The sequence below is a fragment of the Bison bison genome, unplaced genomic scaffold (assembly GCF_000754665.1).
Source record: "Bison bison bison isolate TAMUID 2011002044 unplaced genomic scaffold, Bison_UMD1.0 scf7180017864304, whole genome shotgun sequence".
NCBI classification, from domain to species: Eukaryota; Metazoa; Chordata; class Mammalia; order Artiodactyla; family Bovidae; genus Bison; species Bison bison.
Window position 1 is genome coordinate 8,292,055 of NW_011494876.1, and position 13,049 is coordinate 8,305,103.

A 13,049-nucleotide genomic window follows, 5' to 3' on the forward strand; every position below is an offset into this window, starting at 1 on the left:
GTTGGCTAGCCACAGAAAAGTAGTCAGATGATGAAATGCAGAGCAGAACAGAGCACAGATGGTTATCAGGAAATCAGAAGCTCCGTGGGTATTTCACTCCTAGGCGGGCATTTCACCAGTTGCGCTCTGTGACAAAGCCAGCAGTGTGGCTGGGCTCCCTGAGGAGAGAGTCCTGGCAGGATAGGGCCTCTGGGCAGCAGCACAGTTGTTTTGTTCAGCCTGAGCCTATACCAAGACAGGGTCTGATCTAAGGAGCCTGCATGAGGCTTTACAGCAAAGAGAGCGAGCTGGAGGTAGGGGGTAGGTGAGTGGCCCTAAAACCAACTATTTCGTTCCCCTTGAAATCTGAGTTTGGAAATCGAGACCCTCATTTCTCCCAAGTGACACTGCTGATCTGCACCCCGACTGGTTTCTCTGGAGGAGGATGGTCCCTTCTAACACCTCAAATGTCTGAGCCAAGGTACGAAGAGCAAGAGCCCCACACTTCTCCCCACTGGTGCAGAAGGGGAGGCAAGCAGGTCACTCTGCCTTGTCACTGACCTGCTGTGGAGGGTGGAGTCGGTGAGGACGGAGATGTGAGAGGTGAGCTGGCCCCAGATCCTGCTAAGAGAGAAAACAGAGAAAACCCTCATGGGGACCAAAGAAAGACATCTGGAATGTGGCCTGAGCTGGGACCTACCACTGTCTGAACCTCTGCACTTGGCTCACGTGTGGACCTGGTGGGAAAAGGCAGGCGGGACAGAGTGCAGGGACTGGACCCATGACTGCAGGCGTCCACCGCAGTGCAGGGCACGTCTCCTTCCCCAGGCCTCGCTGCCTCCCACTGCTCCCCACAGCCTGCCTGGTTTGAAATCAGCTTTGTGCCATCCAACAGTTTATGCAATTAGCTATAGCCTCTCTTGTGGACCCAACCCCTATCCCGGGGTAATGAACGACAAATGAGAGAGCCACAGCAGAACAGGTGACAGAGGGGCGCAGGGCACTCTGGTGGAGGCCTCCTCAAAGGAAGCGAGAGTTCTCCAGCGCATCCACCCGGCAATGCTCCCTGTGGAGTGCCGTTTTACCAGCAGGCACACCAAACTGGATAGGATCAGCCTCCTCAGTGTGTGGATTTCCCAGGCTTTTTCTTACCTGAAGTTCAGCAAATACCCTTATTTACAAAATAAGGTGCATATTCCCATAAGTTGTATGCTTTTCCTGGACCTAGTAACATTGTTATATTTCAAATATTCCCAAATTCCCCAGCATCACTTCCACTGCTCAGAAATCCCCAGAATACACCCTCCTGACTTAAACCTGGAAGTAGCCCAGTGAACAAATAGAATAGCCCACACAAGCCCCTTCCCTCACATGGATGTCCTAGCGAAGGACTACCAGAGCTCCCTGCAGGTAACTGAGACCTCGCCCCTTGAGGCCACCACCTGCCCTGGGGGTGCCTCCTGCCACCAGCTCTCCCATCATCCACATCACAGACACTGAGCACAAGGAGAAATGTCCTAATTAAACCATCCCTCCCCCCGGCTGAATCCCTTTCCACTATTTGCAATATTCTCTCATCTTCTATAAAACATGGGAGGTGTTTTACTGAAAAAGATGGCAAAATCCAGCCCACTGTGATAGGACACTGCTTATAGTGCTAACATGGGTTTTAAAGGGGAGAAGGTTTGCATTTGTGACTCAGTGGGATCTGGAGATGATCTATACATTTCTATCAACAGCTTCCTGGCTTTCCTAAATTCCTTGAGGTGGTGTCTTGGAGTCCTTAGCCTCCCACCTGGCTGCATCTGGCATAAGTGAAGTGAAGTGAAAGTCACTCAGTCGTGTCCGACTCTTTGCAACCCCAAGGACTATACAGCCCATGGGATTCCCCAGGCCAGAATACTGGACTGGGGAGCCTTTCCCTTTTCTAGGGGATCCTCCCAACCCAGGGATCGCACCCAGGTCTCCCACATTGCAGGCAGATTCTTTACCAGCTGAGCCACAAGGGAAGCCCAAGAATACTGGAGTGGGTATCCTAGCCCTTCTCCAGCAGATCTTCCTGACCCAGGAATTGAACCGGGGTCTCCTGCATTGCAGGTGGATTCTTTACCGACTGAGCTATGAGGGAAGCCCCTATGTATCTGGCATAGAGCCCTGCAAGCAGGCAGGTGGAGACACTGAGCCAGGCTTTCTCCACTTTATAAAGAAGCATACATCAGACAGAGTGTCTGCCAGTGTGACAGGCTGACTGAAGACTCGAGTCTCAGGCTAATGATGAAAATGACTGGCCCATGTCCATTCCATCAACCACGAGAAAACAGACCTCCAACTCTGAAATTATGCACCAGCCACAATAGCCTCCAGCCCCTTCCTCCTCTCCCAGCCTCCATCCCCAGGGAGCCAGCCCTGGTCCTCACACGGACCTCCAGGGGCTCCTTCTCCTCCCTGCTAGCTCCCCCTGAGCCCTTCTCTGGCTTGACTCTCCAAGCAGTGGTGCTAGCATAGTTTCCACCCTCCCGGAGTCTAGAATCTTCTCCCACCCCAACTCTTCTAGCTCCAGCTCTACCTACACAGCCTGCATCCTCTGGTGGCGGCCAGCCCAGCCTTTAGGTCTAGCACACCCCTCACTTCTTCTCTTGCCCCTGGCAGATGTCTTCCTCACTGACTTCCCTGAAAAGGTCTGAGAAGGCATGGTCTGTGAACACCCTTAATTTCCTCTCTCCCTTCTACTTCAAATGCCTCTGCCTCTTCACCTACTCCACTTGCTCCTGACACCAGGAAAGGATGCATGGGTTTTCTCCAAGGCTGAGACTGACAGCTGGGCTCTTGATCCTAACTCCGTGGCCTTCCAGCACCCTCTCACCTTGCCTCCCTCAACAATCACTCTCTCTTTTGCATCTTCAGGTTCTCTGTCTCTACTGGGTCCTTATCCTGACTGGAAGTATGTGCAACTATCCCTCAACCTAAAAAAACAAAAAAAAATCCCCTTCCTTTGGCCTCCAGGGCTGAGCCAAAGCTGCACCTATGAGGATGAAACCTTCCCTTCTCCATGTGGAACTCCACTTCACAGACTCAAAAGGCAGAACAACTGCAAGGTCCCAGGGGGTCCCTTGATCTGATCTCCAGAGATGGGGACATGAAGGCCCAAAGCCAGCTGGGTGGGGCAGGGACAGTGCTCTCTGTGCCTTGCTCGCCCTTCTGGAATGTTCCTTTTGCGATCCCCGCACACTGGGAAGACCTCTCCTTAATGGAGGAGGGCGTGCCCTTCTGCCACGTGGGGAAAGAGCAGAGGGCAGGCTTTAGGGCCATTTCAGTTAGTGTAGCCTCTCCTGATAAGCAGGAGGCCTTGCACTGCATTACTGGGTGGGGTTTTATTCCAGGGCTGATGCTCATCTTTGACAGATCGAGTCCTGTGATCGGTGAAGAGGCTCGTTGCCCGTTAAGCTCTGAAGTCCCTTCTAGTACATGAGTCCTGTGAGACTTTCAATGCTATGGCAACTCCTCCCTGGGAACAGAGTTCTTTTGTTTTCTGTAATTGTCACCACACCACCTAGTAGAACCCAGGAACTCTTTTTTTTTTTTTTTTACTTATTTTATATTGGGGAATAGCCAAATTAACAATGTTATAAAAGCTTCAGGTGGACAGCAAAGGGACTCAGCCATACATACGCCATTCTCCCCCAATCTCCCCTCCCACCCAGGCTGCTACAAAGCACTCAGCACAGTTCCCTGTGCTATATACAGTAGAAGAACCCAAGAACCTAGACTCCTGGTACTAATCTTTGGGACCCAGGCCCCACTATAACCTATAATCAGTTACCTGAATTATTGGAGTTGCTGTATTTTGCTGAATGCTCTTCATTATTTTCAACAGCAGATCGTTTTGACTTCTTTAAAAAAAAAAAGAAAGGGGGGAGGAAGCAAAGAATGAACATACCGGAATAAAAACATTTTCTAGGCACAGAGTTATAAACTAGCTACACACAAGGTCATATTGGGCCTCATAACAGTGAAGAAGCCACAAGCCAAAACTAAAGGGAGAAATAAAAACCAAGAATGCTGAGTTTACAATCTCAGGCCAACCCTTCCCCACAATTACAGTAAGGCCATCATCAGGCCAGCAAGCCAGGAAATTCTATGGTCCGTTTCTCTGCTGACACTATTATATGGTTTTTGTTGAGAAGCAGCTAACCAGCCATCTGTAAAGTTTAAGCTTTCAGAAAGATATAGCACAGAGATCTGTCATGAACTAAATGCACGTCATTGACCTAGAACTTTCTTCACGTGGAGTCAAGCATTCACAAGAAAGAATTCACAGAGACATCAGGCTTACCTTTCGAGCTAAAATCTTCCTCCTTTTCCTTTCTTCTTCAGATCCATGGTGAGACTGAGCTCTCGTCAGTCTTCGATGCTGGTGGATCTTTAAGAGACCACAGTTCACCACAAATGTAAGCATATCCTACGCTAATGAAAATTTCTACCATGTTTCGCCAAATCAAATTATCTGGATGAAAACGCTTTCCGTGCTCAGCCTGTCTGCCTCCACACTGGGTCTGGATGTCGGGGAGAAGAGTATGCCAGCAGATGAAGACTGTTCCCTCTGCACCCCCAGGTCCTTACATGCCTTTCCCTCTCAGAGAAAATGAGTGTGGCCCCCAGAACCATCAGAGTATGAAACATGTATGACCCCCCAACCACCCAGTCTGCCCAGTCATAAAGAGTGACCATCCTTTGTGAACACGTTTGTTTCTGCCACAGGCTGAGCTCTCTGCAGGTAGGACTGTGAAGTGTTCAGTTGTCTCACAGCACTGAACACAGAGCCCGGTCCAGAGCAAGTATGCAAGACATGTTTATGGAATGAACGATCTGTTAAAAGTAAATCACTGTGATCACCACAGCAGAGGATGGGGATGCTAAAACACCAAAAGACAAAGAGGAACTATTAGCGGTTTACCTGTTTCTGTTCTTCAATCAGTCTCTTTTCTATACATTCTTTGGCAATTCTCAATGCCTCTTTTAACTTTGTGGGGATCTGAAAAAAGAGAAAGTACATAATCTACAGAGGAAACTGGCTGGAGGTTCTCTCAAGTCATGGTTTGAATGAAGAAATGGCTGCTCATCAAGGAGGATTCCTGGAAGGAAATCACTTACAAGCCGTCCACTTCACTCCTATCCTGCCCACTCTTGCTATCCCAACCCACTCACCTCATTAGCATTTTTCAGCAAGAAGTATATTACTAAATGAACACATAAACATGATGGATAATTTCAAGTGTGTCAATTCTCAAGGGATCCCAAATTACCTAAACGATCTTGAAGGTTGGAACCTAAGGCCTCACACTCCCTGATTTCAAAAATCTATTGCAAATAAATAAATTTATATCAAAAACCTATTGTAAAGCTACAGAAAAGAGTGTGATACTGGCATAAAGACGGACCTATGGAACAAAGAGACAACCTAGAAGGTGATGCTTGAAAGTGCTGCACTCAATATGCAAGCAAATTTGGAAAACTCAGCGTTGGCTACAGGACTGGAAAAGGTCAGTTTTCATTCCAATCCCAAAGGAGGGCAATGCCCAAGAATGTTCAAAGTACTGCACAACTGTGCTCATTTCACATGCCAGTAAGGTTATTCTCAAAATCCTTCAAGCTAGGTGTTAGCAGTACATGAACCGAGAACTTCCAGATGTACAAGCTGGGTTTAGAAAAGGCAAGGGAACCAGAGATCAAATTGCCAACATTTGTTGGATTATAGAAAAAGCAAGGGAATGCCAGAAAAACATCTGCTTCTGCTTCATTGACTACACTAAAGCCTTTGACTGTGTGAATCACAACAAATGTGGAAAATTCTTAAAGAGATGAGAATACCAGTCCATCTTACCTGAATCCTGACAAACCTATATGGGGGTCAAGGAGCAAGAGTTAGAACAAGACACAAAACAATGGACTGGTTCAAAATTGGGAAAGGAGTACAACAAAGCTGTACAGTGTTACCCTGCTTATTTTAACTTACATGCAGAGTACATCATGTGAAATGCCAGGCTGGATGAAACACAAGCTGGAATCAAGACTGCCAAAAGAAATATCAACAATCTCAGATATGTGGATACCACTCCAATGGCAAAAATGAAGAGGAACTAAAGAGCCTCTTGATGAGAGTGAAAAAGGATAATGAAAAAGCTGGCTTAAAATTCAACACTCAAAAACTAAGATCATGGCATCCTGTCCCATCACTTTATGGTAAATACAAGAGGAAAAGTTTAAAGCAGTGGCAGATTTTTTTTATTGGGCTCCGAAGCACTGTGGATGGTGACTGCAGCCAGGAAATTAAAAGACACCTGCTCTTTGGAAGGAAAGCTATGACAAACCTAGACAGTATATTAAAAAGCAGAGACATCACTTTGCCAACAAAGGTCTATATAGTCAAAGCCATGGTTTTTCCAGTAGTCATGTACGGATATGAGAGTTGGACAATAAAGACGGCTGAGTGCCAGAGAACTGATGCTTTCAAATTGCAGTGCTGAAGACCTTGAGAGTCGTTTGGACTGCAAGATCAAACCAGTCAATCCTAAAAGAAGTCAAACCTGAATATTCATTGGAAGGACTGATGTTGAAGCTGAAGCTCCCAATACTTTGGCCACCTGATGCAAAGAGGTGATTTACTGGAAAAGACCCTGACGCTGGGAAAGATTGAGGTCAGGAAGAAAAGTGGGCAACAGAGGATAAGATGGTTGGTTGGTACCACCAACTCAGTGAACATGAATTTGAGCAAACTCCTGGAGATAGTGAAGGACAGAGGAACCTGGCATACTGCAGTCCATGGGGTTGCAAGAGTCAGACATGACTTAGCTACTGAACAAGAACAACAAATTCTTCAAAAAATTTAACTTTAAAAAAGCTTTGAGTAGGTACTATGCAGTGATATGGTTCAAAACTCAGTAGGCATAAAAAGGGTATATCCACAGAAAAAAGCATCCCACCTAGTCCCCCTCCATGGAGACAACCAACATCACCAGTCTCTTGTATATATTTCCAGAAAGAAAACAGACACACAAGAGATTAACATGGTTTTTAAGATCACAGTATCTTTGCCACAGACTCTCTAGCTTGGGGGAAGAACAAGGGCTAATGATAACCCCTGGGCTGGACTACTAGACTTGAGGAGAGTATATTTACAAGGCTGAATGCATTTCCGGAAGAGCTTCAGTAAAAAAGACATGAATTCCAAAGTTTTTCCTTCGCTCCAACTTCAGATCCAAAGAAGCTATTCTTTCTGCTGTGTGCTATTCGTAGTCACTCAGTCATGTCTGACTATTTGCAATCCCATGGACTAGCCCACCAGGCTCCTCTGTCTATGGGGATTTTTCAGGCAAGAATACTAGAGTGGGTAGCCATGCCCTCCTTCAGGGGATCTTCCCAACTCAGGGATCAAATCCAGGTCTCCTGCACTATAGGTGGATTCTTTACCATCTGAGCCACCAGGGAAGCCCCTTCTAACTGGCAAAATAGGACAGCAGAAAGCCTCTCCCTTGCCTATAAAGTCTTCAGACACCACCTTGTTTGGTGTTTTCTTTCTTTTTTCCCAGTAAATTTAATTTCATTGTAAGATTATGGGTTTGGGGGGACTGTAGAAAGGAGAAAGAGAATTACCCTTCATTCTACCACCCAAAGGTTTTCCTTTGGCTCAGTGGTAAAGAATCTGCCTGCAATGCAAGAGACGCAGCCTCAATTCCTGGGTCAGGAAGATCCCCTGGAGAAGGAAGAGGCAACCCACTCCAGTATTCTTGCCTTGGAAATCCCATGGACAGAGGGGTCTAGAGAGCTCCAGTCCAAATGGCTACAAAGAGTCGGACATGACTGAGCATACTCGCAACACCCTACTATCCAAAACAATGCTAAAAGTGAGCGCTGAGGGGGGCCCAGCCCTGTACTAGGTATTCTGGATCACCTCAGTTGTCCACTGACAGCTGTCAGGTTTTACTCACCAACTCTACACGAGTAAACATAGACCCACAGAACAGGTCTTTGCCCATACATCAGCGGCTTTCAAATGGGGGTGATCTTGCCCTCCTCCCCTCTATAGGGGACAGCTGGTAACGTCTGGAGGCAGTTTTGATTGCCACACAATGTGGGGGTGGAAAAGGAGTACCACTCCCCTCTAGTGGGGTCACAGGCCAGGGTGCTGCTCAACATCCCACAATGCACAGCGCAGCCCCAGCAGTAAAAACCGACCTGGTCCAAAGAGTCAAATGTCATGGAACCTTTGGGAGGTGATTAGAGGCTATCACCAAAGCAAATAAGGCATCAACTTGGTTTTGGGGAGCTCTAAATCTCCTGCTGTTTCCACAACACTGCATAGCATGGCTACTTCCCAGGATACTTGCTTCCAGTCCTTATTCTAGACAGAAGTATTTTTTCACACTATTTTTGTTTTGGCCATACCACACAGCATGTGGGATCTTAATTTCCTAGCCAGGGATCGAACCTGTGCCCCTGCATTGGAAGTGCAGACCCATAACCGATGGACTGTCAGGGAAGTCCCTACACACTGTATTTTATATTCTGCTTTCCTCCCTTAGCCCAAATAATAATCACTTTCCATGCTACTAGAATGTCTTCGTAAATTTCACTTTCATTAGATAAAACACACTCAATCCATGTACTGTAAATTATTAAACTACTTCAAGATTGTAAAACATTTAGATTCTTTTCAATTTTTCTTTATGTAAAATGAAAAATGTTGCTGGCCATTCCTCTTCCTCAAGGATTAAGCTGCAACCCACTGCAACTGCCCACCCCTGGGGGTTGGGGGGTATAAGAACTCAGGGTGGAGAAAAACAGGAAAGCAGACCCTAGAGAGTTAAGATGCACACCTAAGGAAAATTTTCAATGACCCCAGATTCCTGCATCTTTCATACCAAAAAAAGCGATTAAAATCATTAACTAGAGATGTTTGTCTTTTGTGATTAGCAGCAATCTTTTTATGCTTGACTACAAGTGGTTTTTCCAGCAAAAAGTTCATACATATTCTGGCTGCTCCCCTGCCTCTTCACAGTTGTTCCTTAGAGCTGTGAGAGAGGCTGTTCCCCAGCTATTGTCCTCACTTAGGTCCCCCAAAATCAATAAAAACACTCTTAAGTATGTGTTTTCCCACTCCACATCTATTATAAATATTATATCTTCTCTTTATTGAATAAAAAACTAACTTTCTAAGAAAACATTCATGACACAAACCAAGAAATGATATAATTTGTTTTACCTTAAACTGTGGCTTTTCGGAAGTTGTAAGCAGAACATCACTGAATAATCTGTAAAGAAAAGAAACAGAAATATCTTTCTTAAGCAAGGTGTACTTTCAGAACAGAACCAGAGCAGAATGAGACAACATTTTTAGCCCATCAAGTCCCCCCCAACCCCCACATTGCCCCCAGCCCCGGTCCAACCTACCACCTCAGGTTTATCAATAAACTCAAAGGAGTTTCCAGGCCACCCACAGTGACCTCCAGAAACCCCAACTCCCCATTATTTCCGAGCTCAGCAGGAGGGCTGGGTCAGCTTTGTAGGGAAGGTGACTTCCCCACTGAGTGGCAACAGTCTTCTCATGTAAATTAATTCACATTTTGAAAAGAAATTTGCAAGTTACTTATTATGGTTATGAAAAGTCAAAGTGTTAGTCACTCAGACTTGTCCCAGCTCTGTGGCCTCATGGACTGCAGCCCAGCAGGCTCCTCAGTCCATGAGATTTCCCAGGCAAAAATACTGGAGTGGGTTGCCATTTCCTTCCAAACCTGGGGCCCCAGGACTGCAGGCAGATTCTTTACCCCTCAGCCACCCACCACAGAACCCATTATTTATATTATACTGCAATTAATATATGCAGCAGATATTTCTAAACAGAATGATTGATTTTCCTTTTTTTTTTGGTCCCCGAGGAGGATAAAATTTATTCTAGAGCTCAATATAATAAAAATGTGTGAGTAAGTAAAAAGGAATTGTTTTGATTGGAATCCAACAAGAGAAAATAATCTTCTTTTAAGGATAAGTAGTGCTTCTCATGCTCTCTTAAGAAGAAATAGCAGCTTTTGGAGAATATCAATTCTCTCCTTGAAAGTATGCTATTAAAAAGAATAGTGTGAGGAATTCTGAACTGTTCTGACTAAATGGTTGTTTGGGCACTGCCCAAATGGTTCGGCGTAAGTCTCTCCTTACGCCGCTTTTGAAAAAGGGTAACTACATCTCAAGTAGAAGAGACAGGGTTAGCGTTTCCCCACAGCGCTCCCTGGGCAGCCTAGAGGTAGAAACAAAACTCTCCCCTTCGAGGCCAAGGGGTCCACTTACTTCCCAGACAACACGTTTTTAACTGAGCAGAATTCACACCTCGCCAAATGCTATCCCAGGCTGAAGCCCACAGGGTAGAAAGACTTAAGTGAAGGAAAAAAGAAATTGGATTCGCTTTAGAACTGGAAGGCTGGGAGGAAAACGTAAGCGCTTTGGAGCAGGGGGTGCAAATACAAACCCAAGTAAACTGACGTGGATAGAGGCCGTTTCCTAACAACAAAGGCATGTGTTCTACAAGTGAATGGTGAAAATGACTAGAATAATTTTCCCACGTTTGCACTGTTGCTGACTGTGCCTGGTTCACAGAGGCATGCCCCAATGTCAGTGAAACACTGAAAAGTCACATTCACGGGGCAGGGGCTCGGGCTGCTCTGTACAGCGCATCCTCCCCAGGGCCTCGGACTGGAACAGACCCACTGGGACACAGGAATCTGAAGTATCACCGCCTCCCCTGAACTCGGGTTGTATGTACTTTTTTTGTCCTGCCTCATTTCCTCATGTAATTGTTTCCCGAATACCTCTGCTGACAGAGCACTGGGTACATCTCAGAGCACAAAATAGACTCTGCCTAACTATCCTTTAATAAGCACTTCTTAAGTAACTGGGCCTGTACGAGGAATCATCCCAATAAATCCTCCCACCAGCATTCTGAGGTGGAGACTATTATTATCCCCATTTATAGATGAGGAAACTCAGCTTCCAGAGGTTAGGAAACCTGCCCAAGGTCACCTGAGGAAAGCGCTAAAGCTGTGCCCACACCCAGGTCTGTCTAAACTCAGACACATGTTTCTGAACCATCCTGCTGCCTTTCCGTGAAGGAGCGGAACATGCACCTTAAAAAAGACCCCAAAGCACTATCTGACCCGCCTCAGTTGACCATTCATCTCTAAGCCCCAGCACAGGGCCTGGCACATGTCAGACATATGCTACCCAGTGAAGAAATGAATAAACACATGCAGGTGAGGCCGAAGCCAGGCAGCCCCCCTCCTGGAGGCCAGACCCTGCCCGACCAGCGCCGAGTGAAGCAGCCACCGCTGTGGGCCGCGCGATGAATGGAAACAGGGCTGCCCCTCTTCAGTACTTCCCAAGTGTGGGGCTGCCATGTGTCCACACACACAATGCCTGCGTGGACAGGGAGAGACACACATGAAGACACACGTGAAGACGACACGGGTGTGAAGACAGAGCAGTCAGACTATGGTGCGCAGGGGCCACGAGGGAAGGTCAGGATGTCATGTGGCAAGTGACCACCGGCAAGCAGGCCACCCAGGCTCTGCGGGGACTGCAGATGAGTCTCTACTGGGCCTGGACACTTGGGCCAGTGGTCCGGGGCTCGACACGGTTAGGAAGGTTATAGCCAAGGCGTGGGATTGACTTACGGCATCTGCAAGAGCCGGGAGACGGTGGGCATGCCATTTTTACAGGCTTCACAAGACAGCGTGGACTCCAACACGGCCACTTAAAATGAACAGACACACGTTTTAGTTCCACAGAACATGCTGGCAAACCCACTTGGTGATGAAAAGTTTGACACCACTTCTCAACAACTGTCTGTGGGCTCATCAGGACAGTGTCAAAACTCTTCACGCACAGACAGATGGCATACGTGGTGGCAGGGGGCGGAGGGGGAAGGGGGGCTGCTGGCAATGCTGACAACTCCCAATGACTCAAAAAAAAAAGATTTAGGAACCACATGCTGACAGAAAGCTAAGTATATTGCACAGATAATTGGAGGAAGGACTCAAGATATCATTCATAAACGTGTTTGCTCTCATAAAAGAGAAGTAAACACCACACATGAGTAAAATTCTGAACTTGAAAGACATGTCTCTGCTTGCCTGCTTTTAGTCAAAACCAACATACGAAGTGCCAACTGTTGGTATCTCACCATCCAACACCTTGGACAGTGTAAACAGAAGCAGCCAGATTTTTTTTTCCATTCATAATTTGACCACTCAGAAATAACTATTATTAACATTATGCTTTTTACCCACACAAATACACACATTTAATTCTTCACATATCCAAATGAATTCTTACTTTATGTAAAGAGATACATTCAAGGAAACTGAGGCAAACTTCTAAACTTAATATAATACTTGGTTATACCAGGAAAAAAAAAATTATCACAAATGAAAAAGACATTTCATACGGAGCAAGTTTTCACAACTATCGTTTATTACATACAGTCATCCCTCAGTCTCCCTGGGACACTGGTTCAGGAACCTCTCCATCCCTAAATATACTCAAATCTGCAGATGCTCAAGTCTCTTATACAAATTGGTATATAATATTTGCATACAAACTATATACATCCTCCCATATACTTTATTTACAAAAACAGCCAGATTTTTTTTTTTTTTTTTTACTTGCAGGTCACTTGTTCCATTTCAGCTGTTCAAACTCAACCCAAAGTAGTCTCGGGGCCTGTTCTCGGAACCATCTCACGACACAAAAAAGACGCTGGTGGAGGTTGACCCGAATGCGTGGAAGGTGTGATGTTCCAAGAGCTGCCTTGCCCCCTGCCACCCCCGCCCCAAGGGGTTGTAAGCTGGCTGTTGGGGGGAGGAAAGGGTCCCTGGGTGACTCTGCATCAGCCCTGACATCCCTCCTTCCTACAAGAGCCCCTCAGTGATGCTGGGAGAACTCCTGGATCCAGGGTTTCCTGCCCGCCTTTCCTAATCTGGGCCTGGCGGGCTGTCCTCTGCCGGGTGTCCAGTCTGTGGTTGTCC

General features: G+C 46.5%; 1 protein-coding gene across 8 annotated transcripts in view; it reads right to left on the reverse strand.

Annotated features, from left to right (window-relative positions):
• PXK (PX domain containing serine/threonine kinase) overlaps nt 1-13,049 on the reverse strand; it is a 55,859-nt gene that overhangs the window by 13,381 nt on the left and 29,429 nt on the right. For 4 of the 8 annotated variants that reach the window (XM_010851588.1, XM_010851594.1, XM_010851592.1 and 1 more), the window contains exons 11-16: nt 11,697-11,775; nt 9,239-9,287; nt 4,934-5,011; nt 4,313-4,399; nt 3,800-3,869; nt 541-600 (exon numbers count right to left, since the gene is read on the reverse strand). In XM_010851588.1, the coding sequence (XP_010849890.1) occupies nt 541-600; nt 3,800-3,869; nt 4,313-4,399; nt 4,934-5,011; nt 9,239-9,287; nt 11,697-11,775 (423 nt within the window). Of the gene's footprint in view, nt 1-540; nt 604-3,799; nt 3,870-4,312; nt 4,400-4,933; nt 5,012-9,238; nt 9,288-11,696; nt 11,776-13,049 lie in introns of all 8 variants that reach the window. The other 4 variants (XM_010851587.1, XM_010851589.1, XM_010851591.1 and 1 more) reach the window with 1 other exon arrangement.